The 22,863-nt window shown below is 42.8% G+C and overlaps 1 protein-coding gene across 1 annotated transcript in view; it reads right to left on the bottom strand.

Annotated features, from left to right (window-relative positions):
- The window catches only part of LOC149451620 (dynein axonemal heavy chain 11-like), a 590,344-nt gene that overhangs the window by 342,221 nt on the left and 225,260 nt on the right, over window positions 1-22,863 (bottom strand). Inside the window, exon 35 of the mRNA XM_089690376.1 lies at window positions 365-569. Within this exon, the coding sequence (XP_089546502.1) occupies window positions 365-569 (205 nt within the window). The remainder of the gene's footprint in view (window positions 1-364; window positions 570-22,863) is intronic.

Below are 22,863 nucleotides of genomic sequence, written 5' to 3'. Positions count from 1 at the left end.
TAACCGCTTCCCTTTGAAAGATTTAATGCTTTTCTTTAAAAGGAAATAACTTTGGATATTGTCTATCACGAATGCATGTTGCCCACAGCACCAAATTCTTCTGAAAAAGTGACATCTATAAACTGTTTAATTGTTATCAGAAATACTGTATCTGAAAAAGTTTTATGTGAAAAGAGTACAGCTCTCCAAAATAATATACAGAAATTATTTTCAAGCTGCTTTGCCTTTCAGCCAAGCTAAAATCTGACTGGCTACTAATAGCACCTGCACAACATTGCGGTTTACACTTTTTCATGAAATCGAGGCCATTATATTTTCACAAATGTTATGTCAGTTATAATTTCACAATAGCACCATCACTTACGTTGCAGCATGGCAGATGTAGTGTAGTAGTTGAATGGCACTTTGGCTATTATGTATTCTTCTGGCAATTTTGCCAATTTATCAGACACCAGGATGGTTTTTCCTACTCCTGCATTGCCAACCAGCATTATTGGTTTTCCCTTCTCCAACAGCAAATCCAAAAAGTACCTCAAACGGACAGTTTCTGCGGTATGTACCACAACAGTCTAAAATGTAACAAAGAAATAAATGTTATATAATTTGTTTGGCATTATTCTAAGAGGATGTGTATAATGAAGCAGGGATTTAGCAAGACAAAAACTAACAGTCCCACAAGCAACAATAAAAAGTATATATAAACCCAAAAAGAACAATTAAATATATTGCTGCTTACCAGTCATATATAATGCCTGCATTCATATTTTCTAAATTGTTTTCCTTTATTTTTACCTGGTGAACCTGTCATTTTCTGTCCTAGGGTGTCAACACACACTTATAATTCTGTATCCACAGCAAAGCAGCATTGTCACTCTAGGGCAGGACCAGTAGAACACCACCCCTCTCCTTATTCCCCGAAGAATAGTGGTGGAGGTGTTCCGTAGTTCTCAGAAAAGAAAAGGGCAGGGCTGATAACACTACTTGAGATAACACTACAGATGGAACAGAAAGTTAGAATGTTGTTGGATATCTGGAAAGGCCTACAGGTGTTTTCTGCTCTTCTGAAATTGATAAAACAAAACACTTCTAATTGTATATTTCACTGACCAAAAAGAAACAAATATTATCAGCTGTTAGGGTTTACATGTATTTTAAGAGTTTCTGTGGAATTAGTTGGAGACCTACAGTATCAGACACCTTTAGTATTACTTCTAGTCTAATGATTGCTTGAAACCCAACAGTAACTTTTGGATCATATGTACCATAGTATTCTAAGAAATTGAGTCACTTGTTATTAGCAACAGAACAGCTTCAGTCCTGCCCTGTAAGTTAAAATCTGATAGGTGATTGCAAAGAAATAACTCCAGTTTTTATTAGGAACATCAGATCACAAGACCACACAAAGATTAGATTCCTTAATTTAAAAAGAGAGTCTAAAGGGACATGAAAATTACAGCCACATGGCTAAATAAAAAAAAAAGAGGAATTTTGACTTACCTGGAAATTCAGTATCTTGGCATACAGTACTGGACACAGGCAAAGTATTTATATACCCTAGGTTAAAAGCTCATACCCCCCAAGTTATTGGACACTGGCAATCTCTTGAGGACATGCCCCCCTGGGGAGCCTCCCCTATATCCCTGTCTTACTCCGTAAGTCCTCAGTTGTGGAATGGGATGCGAGACAGGATGGCCTGTGACCTGTACTGTACTCTATACAGGTAAGCTAAAATTCCTCTTATCGTAATGGTTAAGTACAGGACACAGGCAAAGTATTCATGGACCCTTAGACCCGAGTAATGAATTAGAGGGGTGGGAAAAACCAGGCAATAGGAATGTGCAACAGGTCAGCACACTTAATGGTTGACAAACTCTGCCTCAGTGTTTTGCTGCATGCAGCGTAGCTGGAGCCACCATTGTTGGAGAATGGACAAATCCCATAGGATATAGAAGGATAAGCAGATGACGTAGTGGAAATATATACTGTATACTATATATGGGTGGCACAGTGGCTTAGTGGTTAGCACATCTGATGTGCAGTAAAATGGGTCATGGTTTCAATTCCCAACCATGGCAGGGGCTGGGGATAGACCTGGCAACTTACCCTGTAAAATAATTGCTAAAAGAATTCATGGAAAAAGTTGCTTACAAGTGATGGCCCATGCAATCGCCCAGGGTTGGATATGACTGAATGGATAGATAGATAGATACAATATATAGATATAATATGTAGAGGGCTCTCTGTAGGCCTCTGAGATAGATCCCCATTCAGCTGATGTTAATGGGAAGAAGTCAGAATATCACTAAAAAGAACCTGAAAGGGAGCAAACCCTTAGGCTGCCTGGGGTGTGGTATTTGAGAAGAAACCCTGATAAATGGCTCTTGCCTACATGAAAATAGAAAGGGCATAACCCCTAATAAAAAGGATATTTGTAGAGTAGTTCTATGCTATACTTATGGAATTGGAAACAAATTTTCCTTTATGGAGGCTTGTGCATTGATGTCAGAAACGTCTAAGGTGTGATGACTTGCTAAAAAGATGGTTAAAGGAGGGATCCACCAGTGGTACCAATTGATAAGTTCTGTGGGTGGGTTCTGTCAATTCAGAGACCCTCAGGACGGAGACTAGATTAAATATGAACCTGAGAGCTGTAGTTCATGTAATCTCAGTTTTGAAGCATTTGATACACACCTAGAGGAAAGGGAATTCCCAAGTCCGTAAAAATGGGTGTATTTCCAGCCTCCCCTCTGATGATGTGCCTGTAGCACGAAAGGCCTAAGGAGGAGCTGTGCAGAGCGTGACGTCATTCCACCGCCGGAGCCACGAGGAAGCCCGGCGGTCATCACTACTGGGGTCAGTACTGCTGCATATCTTTATTTTCACCAGATGTTTAGTATGCACACTGCCCTGTTTATATGAATAAAGATTACTTTTCTGGAAATACTACACTATCTCTGGCATCTGTTTTCTGGGGCTCCTTCTTGGAGCTATCATCTCCACAGAGAAAGCACTTTGCCATCCTGAGAGGAGGTTTTTTGTATGGAACACCTGGCTGACCTTAAGGGGACCCCTGGACCGGATTAAAAAGTCTGTGATGACCCACCGTGAGGGAGATGCCTAGCTACATAACCTCTGACGTACCCATTGCCTGTGATGCATGATCACACATGCGCATATTCCATGCGTTTCTGGTGAGTGCGCATTTCTGTTATTTGACAGAGTGGATGTCGTGGGAATTCGCATTTCTCCAGTGACTCACTGTGGATGCTCGATTGTTACTCTATTGACTTTTTCACCTTGCTAAGCGCTGCACATTGTTGTTTTAAGATTATATTGATATTTTTGAGGCATTGTGGTTGCCTTAAGTGTTCTAGCTGCTGATATTTATGAGAGCGCTCACTATCCGTTATATTAGTATTTCCAGTTGTGTTGCAAGCGTGCAATAAGAGGATAAGAGGACCTGCTTATATACCAGGAAGCAAGGGTATGCCTGAAAAAGGTTTACCTTGTAAAAAAAAGGTAAAGTAAGAAATATAATTATGGAGATTGAAATAAAAAAACCTTCTTTCTTAAGTGAAAACAGAGTGGTAAAAAAATTCTGTGGGAACAGAGATGAAAAGTAAGGGTAGAAGGAGACCCTATGAAAAAGAAGAAGGCTCACTTAGAATGGTACTGAAATCTCTATTATGTAGGCCAAACACCAGAAGTGATAGGTTGAAGCAACCAAAGTGGAATAAGAAAGACCCTCTGCAACCTTTTCTAGACCTTCGTACTCTATAGTAAAAAAGATCACTAGGCAGGGGCTTATCAGATTAAGGGGGATAAGACCTACCAGGTTAAATTATCTGACTCCAGAGAGCCACCAGGAGAGGGGTGAAGAATACTCACTGCAAGACCAACACACTCTAAAGCTGAGTACACATGGGCCAAAAATGGTTTCGGCCAGTGTATACAGCTATCTCTCCAACAGAAGCTGGTTTAATCACTGGCTTTTGACGAAGGGGCATACTGGAAAACCAGCATCCGATCAGCACTTGCAGCCAAATGTTGTCAGCATTAATATGTGAATTCTGATAGAGGGTTGGAGAGTCTCCCTGCTGTAGAATTCCAAAGAATAGCAGGGGAGATCACGCTCAAACATCACTTGTGTTGGTACGGGGATCTGTCAGTTTGTACCCAGCATAGATGTTAGGTATGCTAAGGCACTAGAAATACTAGGGGGGTGTTGTTCAAAGTGATTTCTCAAAAAGATAAAGCTTGGAGACATGCATGGATGGGTGAGTTTGCTTTGAATATTAAAAATGAATGAAATAGCAATTTCAGTTTGTGGTGCTCAGATACAGTTTGGTTCTGTTTTAAGCCATAAAAGTCTATGCATGTGGCTAGAAAACAAGGCTATAACAGCAATCTGCGTGAAGACTGATTATAAAGAGTCTACGCAATGAAGTAGTTGAGAAGGCAACTGCTGTAGGTGCAGTGTTAAGGCAGGATCCTGGAAAACAGGAGCATGTTTGTTGCACATGTTCCAGGTCCAGGTGGCTGCACACAGATAGACGAGGCAGCAATTGCTGGCTGCAGAGCTGAAACAGCTAAAGAGAGCTCCTAAAAGGTCTTCACAAAAAAATCTGAAGAATATATTTAAAATATATATATATTTAAAAATATATATTTTTTAAATATATTCTTCAGATTTTTTTAACATATAAAAAAAGTAATTTTAACATATATTTTTACATAAATTTTTAAATTCATTCCAAAAATGTAGATTTGTATTTTTAAAGACATACAGTATATTTGAAATGTATTTTTAAAAATATTTTGTAATAAAATGCATTTCAGCATACATCAAATATATATTTCAAATATATCTCAATGTATTTGGGAAGAATATTTTTAAAATATATTTCAAATATATTTTTCTTCCATATGGGAAGTCTCTTCTTACCCAAGGGAATATGCTGAGAAGGAAAGGAGTTAGTTGCAATAGTGCTAAGGTCCTCAGGAATAGCTGATATAAATAGTTCCCTATCAGCAAACTGATCACACGTGGCTATGGTAGCCCGTGTAAGAGCCTGGGAGTAAGTTTTTTTTTTTCCAGCTTTCTCCAGGTCCTCCTGTACCTTTTTAGAATGCTTGTCTTTTTAAAAGCAGGCACTTTAGGATTCTACAGTAAGAGAGAAATTTCTGGATTGGGGAGGAGCCTGGCAGATTTTTGCTCTGGACAGAACTGACTGTATTAAAGCCTTTAGCTGTCTGGGGAATTGTACCATGCAGGGGCGGACTAACCATTTGAGCACTCGGGCACTGCCCGAGGGCCCGTGCTCAGTAGGGGGCCCCATGAGATGCCCCTGGTACCTTTCATTGTATTTTTAATAGGCTTTTTGGGTTTCGGAGAGGACACAGGGGCCCCATTATCCCCTATTGCCCGGGGGCCCCATGAGTTGTCAGTCCGCCCCTGGTACCATGGATGCAGAAAACTCCTTCTTAGTCAGATAGGTAGCCTTCTCTATAGACAGCTTCGGATGCACGGGCCAGTGTTATAAGGTGTTCCTGCTCCAGTGTTAGGGAAGCCTAAACACTCTGAGGTAGAGAGTCAAGTAAGGCCCTGGCAAAGCAACTGTTAGACTGGGCTTTTTCAGCCTCCCTTATTTTTGGATTCCGTAATTATTTTTGGATTCCGTAATTTGCTACAAGTGAAGATATTCCAGGGGGGTACTTACAAAGCAAGGTGTGGAATATAGAGTGAGTGTATCCAGGAAGATAACGCAATAAACCCAGTTTCTGACTGTACTGTACCAAAAGACTTTGTGGAAAAAGGGTGGGAGGAGTGCCTATATGCCTTTTAAAGGTTGTAGGCGGGATGTATTTGCATGACCCTGGTATGATGCAATACTCAGTCATCCACCTGAACCTAAGTTCTAAGTGGTTACGTTTTAGTGCCAAGTTTGAAAGTTTACACTGCAAAGTGAACATTTTCCAAACACAGCCTTGGTTTTTACATTAATGGTCCAGGATTTACTCTAACCTCAAGGGGATCTTCAGGGTCTGGGCTTCATAGTGATGGGCCACGACCCTGAACGGGCATAGCACTAAAACTTGTACTAAGTGCCAAGATGAGCTCCCATGCAGGATCCAGTGTTCAAAGCAACATTACAGGCTGTCCTCATGTAGTTAGGCAGGGTTATAAGGGAGGCACCCTAGGGGAGGGGGGCATGTCTTTGTGGATTGAGTTCTATATGTAAAATAAATGCTCATTTGTATTGGACGTTTAAGAGCCACTTAGAATAGATTCTTAAACATGAATGTAACTATTTAAAATTTGACCCAGCCTTGTGGGATTTCTACATCTTATTATGAGATGAATGGACTCCAACTACTGTATAAAGACAGCATACTAATTGCGGTCTGCAAGGGTGAAATCTATGCAATGAACCCAACCATATCCAGGGCTGGGACCTGGAACTTAAGGGGTTATTATGCCATAAACATTCCTCCCAGACTATTCAATATTTCTGTGAATACCACAAATTGTAGTTCAAATGTGTCTTCACTTTAAGTGCACTGGATCATTTACTTTAACAATGTGAGCATGTTCTCATTATCACGTTCAACTTGATTACAGCAGGGCCTAATACCTAAAAGCACTCTGGAAATGGAAAAAGGCATGAACGCATGATCAATTCCTAATAAACTGAGAGACGCGCTAATGTGTGTTGAGTGATTTAGACAAGGAATATCAGATAAAAGATGTACAGTAGGTAGACAAAATGTAGCTGATAAAAATAGGAAAGGACAGAAGGGCGTGCTCGTTCAAACACTTAATTGCACGTGCCACAAGAGTGACTTCATGACTTCTGCAAAAGAAATAATTTCATGACTATGAAACAATAGAAATGGAATACCATGAACATCCAAGGTCTAAGAACTAAAGTGTAACTCCCAGCGAACAGCAAAGTACACAGCTGAAATTCACATATGCACACTGTCTTACATGACAAACTATTTGCACACTTCTATTAGTCTGTGACTTCCACAAGTTTGCTACACTGCACAGATAATAATACTTGTATTTCCTGGTTTAACTTTGAAGCTTTTTATGTGACCTCTTCAACAGATGAATTTCAGCACGTCTACCGTGAATGGAATTATTGGCGGCATATCTACAGTGGTGGTGTCCTGTCCCAATAGTGATGACATACACTACTATGTAGTTAAACAGGTCTCAGGGACCGAAAAGTGGAGGGGGTACCCAGATACAAATTATTATCTGTAATAACTTTGTTTATTTGTGCTACCGCTTAGTCTGCTGCTGTAATAGTGTTTCTATTTTAAATATGATTTATTATGTTATACAATATATGCTCTTGCTATTATTTGATGTACAGTGTACAGCTGGAGTGTTTTCTACCTGATGTGTTCTACCTGGTATTTCTACACTGTGAGTAATTTGTAATAGTCATGCATGGTGCCAGGCATGTGGACATTAATGCCTAGAGTCCTTATTACAGTAATGTTCAAGTTTAAGTGTGAGATATATGGACCATTATATCTTAAATTCTGTTTATGGTTTTTATGTTTGCACTATACTGCTGTATCGTTATTTAAGGTTTATGTAAACCATCTACCCATATGTGGGTTCCTACATTATTATTATTATTATTATTATACAGTATTTATAAAGCGCCAATAGTTCGCTCAGCGCTGTACATTATAAAGGGGGACAGAACATGTGACAGAACAATACCAATACAATGCAAAACATAAGGGGATCGAGGGCCCTGCTCTTTCAAGCTTACAATCTAGGAGGGAGGGGATGGTGGCACAGGAGGAGATAGCTGTGGGGGATGGAGTGGTAGGAAGAGTGGAGGAGGTCGGCAAGTTAGCAGGGGGCGGGGTAGGCTTCCCTGAAGAGATGGGTTTTCAGGGTGCGCCTAAAGGAGAGGAGAGTAGGTGATAATCTGATGGGTTGGGGCAGGGAGTTCCAGAGGATGGGTGACACCCTGGAGAAGTCCTGGAGGCGGGCATGGGAGGAGGAGACCAGGGAACTAGAGAGAAGGAGGTCTTGTGAGGAGCGGAGTGTGCGTGTTGGGCGGTACTTGGATATTAGGTCAGAGATGTAGTTCGGGGCAGTATGGTGGACAGCTTTGTACGTCAGCGTTAGGATTTTGAATTTGATCCGTTGCGCAATCGGAAGCCAGTGGAGGGATTGGCAGAGGGGGGTGGCGGAAACGGAGCGGTTGGAAAGGTGAATGAGTCTGGCAGCCGTATTCAGGATGGACTGAAGCGGGGATAGCCAGCGGCGAGGCAGGCCAGTGAGGAGGGAGTTGCAGTAGTCGAGTCGTGATATGATGAGGGAGTGGATGAGCTGTTTAGTGGTTTCTGGAGTTAGGAACGTGCGGATTTTGGCGATGTTGCGGAGGTGGAGTCTGCACGAGTTTGTTAAAGAGTGGACTTGGGGCTGGAAGGATAGGTTGGAGTCCAAAATGACACCAAGTACTCTGGCCTGCGGGGCGGGTTTGATGGTGGCGTTGTTGGACATGATGGAGAAGTCAATGGGGGGTGGTGTCTGGGCTGGAGGGAAGACAAGAAACTCGGTTTTGGAGAGGTTCAGTTTAAGGAAGTGGAGCGACATCCAGTCTGATATGTCGCTCAACAGGTGTGTGATTCGGGTGGAGACCGAGGGGGTGAGGTGGGGGGTTGAGAGATAGATTTGTGTGTCGTCGGCATAGAGGTGGTAGTTGAAGCCGTGAGAGTGTATGAGTTGGCCAAGGGAGGAGGTGTAGATGGAGAAGAGAAGGGGCCCGAGGACAGAGCCTTGAGGGACCCCAACAGAGAGGGGGAGTGAGAGGGAGGTGGTGGCATTATAGGTAACGCTGAAAGAGCGTTGTGACAGGTAGGATGAGAGCCAGGAGAGAGCAGAATCTCTGAGGCCGAGGGCGTGTAGTTTTTTGAGGAGGAGGGGGTGGTCGACTGTGTCGAAGACCGCAGAGAGGTCAAGGAGTAGGAGCACTGAATAGTGGCCATTAGCTTTGGCGGTTAGCAGGTCGTTGGAGAGTTTGAGTAAGGCAGTTTCGGTGGAGTGTAGGGGACGGAAGCCGGACTGTAGGGGATCGAGGAGGTTGTTGTCGTTGAGGTGAGAGCATAGGCGGGTGTAGACTAGGCGCTCGAGGAGTTTAGATGTAAATGGGAGCAGGGAGATGGGTCTGAGGTTGTTCGGGTCATTGGGGTCCAGGGAGGGCTTTTTAAGTATGGGGGTGATGTGTGCATGTTTCAGAGGGGAAGGGAAAGTGCCGGAGGAGAGGGAGAGATTGAAGATGTGGGTGAGGGAGCGTAGGATGGAGGGGGAGGGAGGTTGTAGGAGTTGTGAGGGGATAGGGTCAAGGGGGCAGGTGGTGAGGCGGGCATCAGAGAGGATCTGGGAGACTTCTTCGATGGTAGTAAGGTCAAAGGTGCGGAGTGTTGGGGGAGCTTCAGTATGAGGAATGTAGGGTGGGGTGGGAGAGGAGGTAAGAGCAGTGGTGGGGCCGTGAGAGAGGGGTGTAGAGGGGGTAGCTGAGTGAGGGGGAAGGGGGTTGGAGGGAGTTTGAGCAGCGACGAAGTCCCTGTGGGTTATGTCGAGGGGGAGGGGGGATGAGGGGGTAGCTGTGTGAGAGGGGACGGGTTGAGAAGGCGTGTGAGTTGCGGCAATGTCCTTGCGAATTGTGTCAATCTTGTTTTTGAAGTGATTGGCAATCTCAAGGGCAGTGAGTGAGGTGCTGGGTGGAGGTGGGGGTGGCGAGAGTAGAGAGTTGAAGGTGGAGAAGAGTCGGCGAGGATTGGAGGAGAGGGCCTTGATGAGGGTCAGGAAGTAGGCTTGTTTGGCAGTATGGAGGGAGGAGGTGTAGGTGTGGAAGGCAGATTTGTATCGGGTGAAGGCTTGTTGGGATTTGGTTTTGCGCCATAGTCGCTCCAGGGCACGACTGTGTCGTTTGAGGGTTTTGGTGTGATCAGTCTGCCAGGGCTGGAGCGGTCGGGGTCTGATGTTGCGTGTGGTTAAAGGCGCTAGTGAGTCAAGGGCTGTTGACAGCGCATTGTTGTAGGCGGTCATAGCCAAGTCGGGGCAGGACAGGGGGAGGATGCGGTCATGGAGTTGATCAACTGCGGAGTGGAGGGAGGCAGGGTTAAGGTTGCGGAGGTTACGGCTGGTAGTAGTGTGACATTTGGAGGGGTAGGCATTGGAGGATGAGGAGATAGAGAAGGTAATCAGGTTGTGGTCAGAGAGAGGGAAGGGGGTGTTAGTGAGGTTGTGGGGAGCGCAGCGGTTGGAGAAGACAAGATCAAGGATATTACCGTCGGAGTGGGTGGTGGATTGTATGCACTGTGCAAGTGCAAAGGAGGAGGTTAAGTGGAGGAGACGGGCTGTGTCCGGGTTGTCGAGGTTGACAGGGATGTTGAAATCCCCAAGGATGATAGTGGGTAGCTCAGAGGAGAGGAAGAAGGGTAGCCAGGAGGAGAAGTCTTCCAGGAAGCGGGGTATGGATCCAGGAGGCCGGTATATCACAGCAATCTTTAGGGGGGTTGGGGAGAATAGTCGGACGCAGTGGGCCTCGAAGGAGGAGAAGGATAGGGAGGGGGGGTTTGGGAGGACTCGGAAGGTGCTCAGCGGTGACAGGAGCAGGCCAACCCCACCACCTTTACGACCGTTGGGCCTGGGTGAGTGGGTCCAGGTGAGACCGCCGTAGGAGAGTGCAGCAGGGGAGGTAGAGTCAGTGGGCTGGATCCAGGTTTCCGTAATCGCCAGGAGGTTGAGGGAGCGGGAAACAAAGAGGTCGTGGATGGCGGTAAGCTTGTTGCACACCGATCGGGCGTTCAGGAGTGCACATGAAAACGGGGGGGAGATTTTAGGGAGCAGGGGGACAGATACTAAGTTGCGGGGGTTGCGGCAGGACGTGGAGGCGGGAGGGTTTTGTGCGGGTGAGGGAGGTGGTGGAGGGCCAGGATTCGGGGAGATGTCCCCCGCGGTTATGAGGAGGAGAAGGGTGAGAAAGGTGGCATGGGAGCGGGATGTGCAGGAGCGTGAGAAACTACTAGTGGAGGTGTTTGGGTCAGTGGGAGAGCGGAGTAATAGGAGGAGGTGGTAGGTGCCATAGAGGGGTGAGGGAAGCAGTGAGGGCACAATATACAAATGTTTGGGAGGAGCAGAGGGATATAGTGAATGGATTTTGGGAACAGAGGAGAGGAAAATGAGAAGGAGGAGTGGAAGAGGCATTTTGGGGAGGTGATGAAAGCAATAGTAGGGAGATGATAGCAATGAGGGGTAGATGTACAATTTTTGGGGTGGAGCAGAGGGGTAAAAAAATGAGATTTGGGAACAGAGGATAGTAATATGAAGAGGAGAAGAGGGGTGTATTATATAAAAGGTACACGGAGTGGGACTCAGGTATGTAAAAGATATTTCCCAGGGTGTTTCCTTGCAGTCTGTCCAGCATGCAGTAGAGTTTCTTGCTGTTGTTGTGTTCCTGCTGCTTAAGTTCTCCTGCTTTAGTTCAACTGCTGTGTTTAACTGCTCTGCACTCATTCAAAGCCGCACTCCATCATAAGCAGCACCCCCATCAGAGACTGTGCCCCCCATCAGAGATCTCCCCCATGAGCTGAACTAAATTTATAGGGAGATGCTCAAATGAGCATTCAACTCCGCCCCAATTAGAAGCTGATAAGGCTCACATGAATAAGGGGGGATGTTTCTTAGGAACCAGGCCACAGTCATAAACCTGAGTGCGCCTAGAGGTGAGGACAAGTCAACAGATACACAGATATAATTACAACATTTGTTGAGAATTTAACAGGAGTCAATGCGTTTGTCTGGTTAAGAGTGGAGGTAGCAGATAAATGCAGTTACCCAGAGAAGAACAGCAGGAGTCAATGCGTTTGTCTGGTTAAGAGTGGAGGTAGCAGATAAATGCAGTTACCCAGAGAAGAACAGCAGGAGTCATAGTCACACAGAGGGATCTCCCAGCAACATCGTAACAAGGGGAGATCAAAGAAGCTTTCTGCTCACAACTTGAATTTGCTAAAACCAGGCAAGGCAAGTAACTTATCCTGTATTTTCCCGCTATTCTATGTTTGCTGTGTCTTTGTATACATATATATATTTTTGTGATATCTCTTTGTACATATTTATTTTGCATCCAACGCTTTTAGTAATAAATCTTTCTTTCTGAAAGTGTTAAACTGTTTCTAAGCGCTTACTTGCAATTCACGAATCCCTGCCTTTGAAGAGACGCTACTGTTTGTATATCTCTGTATAGCAAGGTCCGCGGGCCGTGCTATATAGACCAATATTTCAATCATTATAGTGTATATTTAGTAACGGGAGTTTCCCAGTCTCCGACAAAAGTGGTGGTGGCAGTATAGGGTTAGTTGCGTAACTAACCTGACCCAGTAACAAGCGCATCCAGGCTGCAGGCACCGATTGTAGTCCATTAGCTGGGCAATCGCTGTGTAGGGTGCAGCTGGGTGGGGCCTTGTTACGCGCGTCACACCGCGGTTTTGGATCGGCCGGCCCTTCGGTCACGAGTTTGGTGAGAAGGTTTGGGGTCTGACGCCGTGGGCGTGACGTATTACTGTTAGTCGCGGCTGTGCGATTGTCGCCTGTTGGTGGCGGCCACCGCGGGTCGTGACATATTGGCATATGTATACATGGCATAGGGACATGCCATACTTAAAAGGGAGGGGAGGTAGGGTGCAGTTAGCTTGTCTGCCACTAGATGGCTCTTTTCCTATTAAGGTATGGTAAACAGAAAGGTGCAATTAGGTGTTAGCTCCTCTTTTACATAAATACCTCTTCTAGTGGTATTAGAATAGGTAGGATTAGTGCCCACATATAGGCCAGTGGTGAGAGGAGCCTTAGTTATATAGGGCATGGGAGCCAAACACCTCAGAGCTGCTAGCATTTAGTCCCCTATGAGAGCTGAACTAAAGGGCTCTTTGGAGTTTTGAAGTCCCAGATAAGGTGGTGCAAAACACTGAAGGAACAGCTCAGTCGCCCTGTCTCCCCTGACCTTCTTCTGCGCATCCTGTAGCAAGGTGCATAAGGCTTTGGAGGCCAGAGTCCTCTGATGTGAGTAATGGTGGAAGCCTAGGGATGAGTGTGCCATCTAGGCATGTGCCTGCCTGGAAAAAATTATAGCAGAAAGAGCCTACTGTTTAGGACTCAAGAAGTAGCGCTGAATGGTAGGGTTTTCCTGCTGTATCACCTGATCAGTCCCAGTTTTGTAAAATAGTAAAGCAGCTGGGAATAGTTGTTTAGTAAATCACATTAGCAGAAAGTTACTATTCTGGGAGAATACTAACAGTTTATGCAATGGGGGAGATTTACTAAAACCGGCGCACACAGAATCTGGTACAGCTGTGCATAGTAACCAATCAGCTTCTAGGTTTAACCACTTGCCCTCAAGAGGATTTACCCTCCTTCCTGACCAAGGCATTTCTTGCGATGCAGCTCTGCGTTACTTTAACTGACAATTGCGCGGTCATGCAACACTGTACATAACTTACATTTATCATTTTTTTCCCACAAATAGAGCTTTCTTTTGATGATATTTGACCACCTCTGCATTTTTAATTTTTTGCGCTATAAACAAAAAATAAAAAACGACAATTTTGACAAAAACAAAATTTTATTTTTTGCTATAAGACATATCCAAAAAAAAATTAAAAAATATAATTTTTTCCTATATTTAGGCCAAAATATATTCTGCTACATGTCTTTGCAAAAAAAAATCCTAATATGTGTATATTAATTGGTTTACATGAAAGTTATAGCATCTAATTTGTTTTTTTCGTATTAGTAATGGCGGCGATCAACAACTTATAGCGGGACTGTGGCAGGCATTCTGAAACTGGGTGGAAACTGCCACTAACATCCCCCACTAATACAGTGATCAGTGCTAATAAAAATCACTGACACTGTACTAATGACACTGGGCAGGAAAGGGTTAACATCTAGGGCAAACAAAGGGTTAACAGTGTGCTGTGTGTATTTTACATTATGTGCTGTGTGCGGTTTTACTTGGAAGATATGTTGCTTTGTATCTATCTGCTGTGCAGAGAGATAAAAAGCAGCATGTCCATGCTGACAGGAAGACAGGAAAGAGACCTGTGTTGTTTACAAACAGGTCTCTACCCTGTCAGCTTTGCCAACGATCACCAAACTGACATCCCCAGCAGCCAATAGCAGCGGGATTAGGGTGGTGCATGCGTACCCCCTACCCAGAAATGCAAATCACGTATATTTACGTGATTTTGCACAGCCGTGCCGCCCTGTAGCAGTACATCTGCTATAGGGCGGCAGGCAAGCAGTTAATACCAAAGCTTAACGACTTCAAAACCACTTTCACGTGCGCTCCCTACCCACGCCGCTATTCGTGGCCTCGGCTGTCAATTCCTGGCACCCGCTGATTGCGGAGCATTACCAACGGAGGGAGAGAACTATATGTGAACAATACAGTTCTCTACCCTATCAGCTCCTGCACACTGCTTTGCATGGCTCTGCATAGTGGAAAGCACTAACACAGCACACAGTAAAACAGCACACAGTTAACCCTTTGATCGCCCCACATGTTAACCCCTTCCTGCCCAGTGCCATTAGTACAGTGTCAGTGCTTTTAATTAGCACTGATCACTGTATTTGTGTCACTGGGTATGTCAGTGACACCAAGTCACTTTCCTCTAGTGTCAGAATGCCCGCCGCAGTCTCACTTTAAGTCGCTGATCACCACCATTACTAGCAAAAATTAAAATGAAAATTGAAAAATCTCACTGTATATACCGCCATTTGTAAACGCTATAACTTTCATGTAAACCAATTAATTTACACGTATTGGGATTTTTTTTAGCAAAGACATGGAGCAGAATACATTTTGGTCTAAATTTAGGATAACATTTGATTTAGAAAATTTTTTTACTGGACATGTTTAATAGCAAAAAGTCAAAAATATTTTTTTTTCTCAAAAGTGTAGTTCTTTATTTTTTTTATAACTCAAAAAAATAAAAAACGCATAGGCGATCAAATACCACCGAAAGAAAGCTGTATTTGTGGGAAAAAAAGGATGTAAATTTAATTTGAGTGTAGCGGTGCAGGACCGCGCAGTTGTCAGTTAAATTAATCCAGTGCTGTATCGCAAAAATGGCCTGGTCAGGAAGGGGGGTAAACCCTCTGAAGGGCAAGTGGTTAATCACCACTGTTTTTTTTTTAATTGTTTGCTATATTAATGAAAAAATACCAGCAAATATGAAAAAAACAATAAATTTGCAAACAAACTTTCTGCAAAAAAACTTAGACCAAAATGTATTTTGCAACATTTATTTGGTAAACATAATCCAAATAAGTGTATATTATTTAGTCTGTTTGAAAACTATAGAGTCTACAAACTTTGGTATATACAGTATATTTCAAAATTGATCAATCTGGATGTACTGATGGCCTACCTCATTTCTTGAGGCCCTAAAATGCCAGGACAGTACAAGTACACCCCAAATGACCTCTTTTTGGAAAGTACACAGTTCGAGATATTTAGTAAGGAGGCTTTGTGAGTTTTTTAAAGTTGTATTTTTTTTTCATACGGTCACCAGTGCAGTACTAAGTGTTCTTTTGTTTTGTTTTTTTTTGCGTAGTTTATTGCTGGTTGAGATGTTTTAGACAAAAAGCCTGTAAAAGGTGCGAACATAGCATTGTGAAAAATTGTTACATTTGCCCCATAGGTTGGCTTGTGGGCAATGTTTTATCCCTAAGCTCTGTCACCCTGGGTGTCCATACTGTCCATACCGGCAATCCTTTCCTATATGGGTCCATTTGTGAGGGGTCTTTGTCCCAAGGGAAACCCCCCCTCCAGGTACCTATGTGGATGATCTATGTTCCTCTGGGTGCCCATAACAGTGATCTTTGTCCCATACTGGGTACCTATGATGATGCCCATGTGGGTGTATTTTTGCCCCCATCCCTGTGGTCCCATGTGGGCGAACTCTGACTTCTGTATATGGTCATGTGAATGACCCTTGTCCTCGTTGTGTGACAATGTGGGTTGTCTTTATCCTCCCTTGAATGCCAGTATGGGAAATCTTAGCCCCACAAAAAGGTGCCCACGTGGAAGATAATTTTTCCCCCAATATGCTAACGTGTTCAATGTTTGTGTCCCAGTATGGTTGATCCTTGTCATCCCTGGATGCCTGTGTGGGTGATCTTTTGTCACTCCTGGGTGCTCATGTGGGTGTTGGCGTGGTCATTTTTGTCTTCACTGAGACCACTCAAGATATATGACACAAAACTGTAAATATGGATCAACGAATATGAAATATGGAACTCAGAATATAGAACCTGGAATACGGAACTCAACACTTAAAATAGGAAACAGAACTGGGAACATAGAAAATGGAATTTAGAACACATGGAACATATGGAACTCTTGAAATGGAACAAGGCATTTTTGAACATGAAAGAACTCAAAACATGGAATATGGAACTTGCAATATGAAACCGAGAACATGAAATGTGGAGCATGGAACTCAGAATATAGAACTTGCAAGATGAAAAAATAATTTCTTATTTAGAGCTTGTTTATAGAAAATAGAACTCATAGTATGGAACATGGAATTTGACATTTGTAACTTGAAAAATGGAAATAGAAACATTTAACTCAATATTTTGAACATGGAACTCAGAATATAAAATTTGGAAATATGAAACTCAGGATATGGAGTTGGAATATTAAACAGGAAACCTGAAATATGGAACATGGAATGCAGAACTTGGATTCAGAAAACAGAATTTAGAGTATAGAACTTAGAATATGGAAAATAGAACTTAGAATATGTACCTTGGAACATGGAACAGAGAATATGGATCAGGGAACATACAATATAGAATTCGAAACCTGGAACTAGGAATATGGGACTCAAAATACAGAATATAGAATTCAGAATAAGGAATACGAAGAGAGGGGTGGGTGGAAGAATCGGAGGGAAGGGAGGGGTGGGTGGAAGGAAGGAAGGAAGGAAAGAAGGGTGGATGGAAACAAGGAAGGGTGGATGGGTGGAAGGAAGGAAAAAAAGGAAGGAAGGAAGGAAGAAAGGGTGGGAGGAAGGAAGAAAGAAAGGGTGGGAGGAAGGAAGAAAGAAAGGGTGGAAGGAAGGAAGAAAGAAAAGGTGGGAGGAAGGAAGGAAGGGACAGGGTGGGGGGAAGGAAGGGAGGGGTGGGTGGAAGGAAGGATGGGTGAAAGTAAGGGAGGGGTGGAGGGAAGGAAGGAAGGGTGGGTGGAAGGAAGGTGTAGGTGGAAGGAAAAGGTGGGTGGAAGGAAGGAAGGGGTTGGTGGAAGGAATGAAGGAAGGGAGGTCGGGCTCACATGCTCATTCAGAAGCATCAGAGCTGTCGGTTGCTCTGTGTTCAATTTCCCGCCACACAGCCTCTAAAGCTGCATAGACTGGAGTGTGGGTGGGTACAGGGGAAGGGAGAGCAGATCCAGCCTCTATCTCCTTCTCCTCCCTTCTTCAGTGAAGCAGCTGAAAGCTGCAGGAGGGAGAGGAGGAGAATCAGCTTCCAGCTGCTTCATTGAAATCCATACAGGAGATCGCTGCTCGTCACCGCTGCAGAGATCATACCTGATCAATCCATTTCTATCCTGGCCCCCCCAACTGTGTGCTCCTCAATACCCAGTCTCCTATTGGTGCAGTGGATAAGTGGATAAGGAGAGGGACTGGGTACTGAGCAGCACACAGCGGGGGCAGGAAAGAAATGGAACAATCAAGTATGATCTGTGCAGTGGTGACAAACAGTGATCTCCTGTATGGCTTTCAGTGAAGCAGCTGGAATCCGATTCTCCTCCTCTCCCTCCCATGGCTTTCAGCTGCTTCACTGAAAGCCATACAGGAGATCACTGCTTGTCACTGCCCCCACCACCACCCCTCCCACACACCCCTAGTCCCAGCGCTGCTCACCCCACCTTATTTCCACTCACCCAATGCGAGCAGGCGAGTGGAAATTTTGAGGGCTAGTGTAAGGTAAAGTCTACAGGCTTGGAAAAATCAGTATGTAAATGGATAAAAAAATGGTTAAAAGATCGCATTCAGAGAGTAGTGGTTAAGGATTCATACTCTGAATGGTCTAGGGTTGTTAGTGGTGAACCCCAAGGTTCAGTGTTGGGACTCTTACTTTAGAATATATTTATAAATGATATAGGGTCTGGGATTAAAAATACAGTTTCAGTATTTGCAGATGACACCAAGCTGTGCAGTGGAATAATGTCCTTATAGGATGTCTCCAAGTTACAAGCCAACCTCAATGCACTATTTATTTGTGCAACTGTCTGGAAAATAAGGTTTAATGTTGATAATTGTAAGGTTATGCTATTGGGGGCTAAGAATATACATGTATCATATATACTAGGGGGAGTACAACTGGGGGAATCAATAGTGGAGAAAGATGTGGGAGTTCTGTTAAATTATAAGCTTAATAATGCAATGCCAATATGGTTTCTAAAGCGAGCAAAATCCTCTCTTGTATTAAAAGAGGTATAGACTCCAGAGAGAGAGAGATATCATTTTGCCCCTGTACAAACCATTAATAAAACCTCATCTGGAATATGCAGTTAAGTTTTGGGCACCAATTCACAAAAATAATATTGTGGAACTGGAGAAAGTGCAGAGAAGGGCAACCAACCTGATAAGCTGATCTATGAGGAAGATTAGAGAAACTGAATTTATTCTCTCTTGAGAAGAGGAGATTAAGGGGGCATATGATCGACATATATAAATACATCAGTGGTTCATATATTGAACTCGGTATAGAGTTATTCACCCTTATGTCATCACAGAGGACAAGGTGGCACTCTTTACGTCTGGAGAAAAAGATTTCATCTCAAAATACAGAAAGGTTTCTTCACAGTAAGAGCTGTGAAAATGTGGAATAGACTCCCTCAAGCCCTCAAGAGTTGGTTCTGGCGAGCTCAGTGGATTGCTATAAAAAATGTCTGGATTCTTTCCTACATACACATAATATTACTGGATATTAACATTTATAGCTAAGGTTGATCCTGAGAATATCCAATTGCCTCTCTGGGGATCAGTGGGGGAATTTTTTCTCCTGCAGAAGCAAATTGGATCATGCTTTGCTAGTTTTTTTGCCTTCCTCTGGATCAACTGTGGTTATAGAATTATAACTTTTTTTTTATGGTTGAACTGGATGGATTTTATTTTTTTTTTCAGCCAACTAACTATGTAACTATATCCTGAGTTCCATATTCCACACTCAGTATTCTGAGTTCCATCTTCCATATTCCAATTTCTATTTTCTGTATTTCAAATTCCATGAACATCTACTTAGGTACCCATGGGAGGACAAAGATCTCCCACATGGCTTCCTGGAAGAAACAAACATCACCTTCCTATGCACCCTGGGGGGAACAAAGAGCACTCAAATAGATACCCACGTGATCACTTCACATGGGAAAAAATATTCACCACTTGGGCATCAAAGTGGGTACCCAGGGGACATAGTTTCCAAATGGGCACCCAGAGGACAGAAAAGGTCACCCGCTAGGTCACCACATGGTCATTCGAGTATAAATATCACCTCAATGGGCACCCAGTTGGCACCTGGAGGGGGACAAAGATATCAACAACAAAATCACCAACATGGGAAAACAGGCACACCCACAGAGGCACTCACATTACCCAGTGAAAAAAAACTACCCCCTATTTGCAAAAAGGGAATAAGAAGATAATCCACAAGAGTATCCTGGGAACCCATTGAGGGGTGGAATGACATAGATAAAAAAAGGATACTTTTTTCTTTAACTTATTGAATGTCTTTTCTTTGTCATGCAACACATTCATCCTGTTTCCTTGTCTGTGTTTAATTAATGTCCTTGAGTGTATATTGCAGGCCATTCAGCGTTTTATCAATTAAACATTTTTATCAATGGCCTGTAGTGTACACACCAGTCATTAAAAACCTGGGAAAAAAAAGCAACTACCGTCCCTATCTCCAGGCTTTCTTTCTAAGCAGCATTTTATTTATTACTATAGCACAGGAGCTCTTTAAAATGCAGCAGCAGAGCTGAAGGAGATTGGGGCTTAAGGTTGAAGGCATCAAAAGATTACCACTGGTTATTGACCAGTGCAATGTTAGTCATACATTTAAATCAGGCAGATTGTTACACCCCCCCCTCCCCCCATAGTAAAATCAGTTCACAGAAATAGCCAGTGTCTGCACAAAAGGACCTCATCATTCACATGTACCCAGGGCAACTTCATGTCTAAATACAGCCCCACTGATAAGCAATGATACAGTTCAGGCAAAGGGTTAATAAGCAGAGGAAATATCTTCCCGTCACTCGTCATATTAGTCTGATTCCAGCCAGGCATCCATTTAACTCTACATTTCCTCTTCAGTAAGCTTTGCATAAAACTAACCCCAGCCCACATGGGCCTCTATAATACCCTCCCAGAATGACAATGAATGATGGCTCGTAGGTGGAAACTGCCTGAAGAAAGCTAAATTGTAACCAGGAAAAAATTGACATTTCAGATTTTAAATGTTACACAGTTTTTATAAAGCTTCAGTCAATTTATTTTATTTATTCTAATGAAGAGCATTACAACGGCTTTACCGCACTGAAGCAAGAATCGATCACATCATTAATCACACCTCGTGAATAGTCACAAATCAGATTCTAACAGCAAGCACTGAATCAGGAGCAATGAAGCATAAACTCCTTCACAATTTATGATCTCTTCAATTGCATCTTTTCAACCATTAAATTGCAAGATACCATAAATTTTTATCTTCTTCACTTCAGTCACATTATTGATTCTGCCTGGTGAAATATAGAATCGCTGTAAATCTGCCCTATTGAATTAATTTTAAGTCCTGACTTCAAATCGGGAAGCCAACATCGTAGTAAGGCTGTTAATTCACACTGAGGAGCAAATGATAGAAACATTAAAATTTAAATGGACAACAGGGACCTAAAAGAGCCATAGCTCTGTCAATTGCAGTCCTCATCAACCTTGAAGGTATTTTTCCAAATCTTTTTTAGAATGTAAGAGAAACAAGGCTATAAACACAAATTGTATGTAAACTGCCTAAGAACATCCTCCTATGTCTTTTAATATATCTAAAAAGCAGACTACAAATAGAACAGCAAAAAAAACGAAGTTCTTTTTTTTTAAAATTCTTTTTGGATGATTTATTACGGAAAAAGCGATTTGTAAAGTGCAATAACCCACAAGAAGCAGGTAGTATTCCTCACTCAGAGTTCAAACTGAAAGTTCTTCCTTGTGTATATAAACACAATTTATTTTTCAGTATGTTAACCATCATATCTCATTGTATACAGTTTGTTTACAGTATAACCAAAGGAAAAACTTTTTTAGTTTTGGATGAGAACACCTGTCAGGTTTTTAGTGCTGTCTGAGCCCCCGTTAGGAGGAATCACCCTGTCTATTTGTCATTATTTGTGAAAGTGAAAGAAAAACCCAACTTTTGGGTTGTTCCTAGAACAGTAATGGAGGTTAAAGTTTCCTATGAGAAAACTAGTTCTGGTTACCCTGGTGAGAACCAGGATTTTCCTCACTTTTAAGGGATTTTCTCTCTCTCTGTTTTGGCTATAGGACAGGAATTGTAGGTAAATCTCTCCAATGGGACATGGATGGCAAAACAACTGACAGGGTTTTCCTTCCTTAGTCTATCTAAAATGAAAAAAAAAAAGTTTTGTTTTTAATTCTACTTCAAGAAACCATTTTTTCCTGAAACTTTTGCAAAGTTTGTTATCTTTAGAGCCTGCCAGTAACAGCACTTCCCATTGCAGGTTGACAAAGCTAAGATTGCATCCAGTTATCAGAAGTGTTTTCAGCCTGCCTTGTGTGTTTCTTGATTCAGATGTGGGGCTGCTATCAAGTGTATCAGATAGGTAGCATAATGATCAAATGAAGAAACCTGCACAGCAAACTGACACCACTACAGCAAATTGCAAGGCAGTGGTTTAACCACTTCCCATTCGGCCCATGTATATAAATGGGTGGACGGGAGCAGTGCAGGGGTGGGTGGCCATTTATAAACATCCTCCTTGTTCCCTGCTTGTGCGCGCTCCCTGGGAGCACGCAGCACCGCGATCCGGTGCCCGCTGTGTCCGGATCATTGTATGGGATCTCTGTGTGAGGTCCCAATCATGTGATCACTGATTGACCAATCAGTGATCACATGCAGAGTAGTAAGCAAGATGTCACTTCTGACACCATTGCTTACTAAGTGTGAATTCTGTGAATGATCACAGAGGTCATATGGTACAAGGCTATTCACAACAGCCTTGTACCATGTGACAAGCTGTGACTAATCACAGCTCACACAGTATTTCTCAATGGTTGCAGGAATGCAGCCAGAGAGAGGGAGAAATTATTGCTTTTACAGCCTTTATGGGTGTAAAAGCAATCAGTGTAAAAAAAAAGCTTCATCCACCCCCACAAGTAGTACAGTGTCACTATGGTGACATTGTACTGCTAGGGTGACGGTATGTAAAAAAAACAAAAAAAACCCCAACTTAAATAATAACATAAAATAAAAATAAAAATGTAAAAAAAGTTTTTTAAAAACTATAATTTTGGGTTATAAACTAATTTGGGTTTTTTTTTTTTTTTTACTAAAAAGATAACTGAATACATTTTGGGCAAGATTCATGAGGACAGATTATTTATTTGCAAAATTTTAGAAAAACATTTTTTTTCAAAATTTTTGGACTTTTTCATTTATATAGCAAAAAAATAAAATTTTATCTGTCTCAAAAAAATGCTAAAAATTCATATGGGTACAGTGTTGCATGACCGCGCAATTGT

The sequence above is a fragment of the Staurois parvus genome, unplaced genomic scaffold, assembly GCF_062004578.1.
Source record: "Staurois parvus isolate SC_StPar_1 unplaced genomic scaffold, SC_StPar_1.0 ptg000530l, whole genome shotgun sequence".
Classification (NCBI taxonomy): Eukaryota; Metazoa; Chordata; class Amphibia; order Anura; family Ranidae; genus Staurois; species Staurois parvus.
This window is presented reverse-complemented; position numbering and strand designations above follow the sequence as displayed.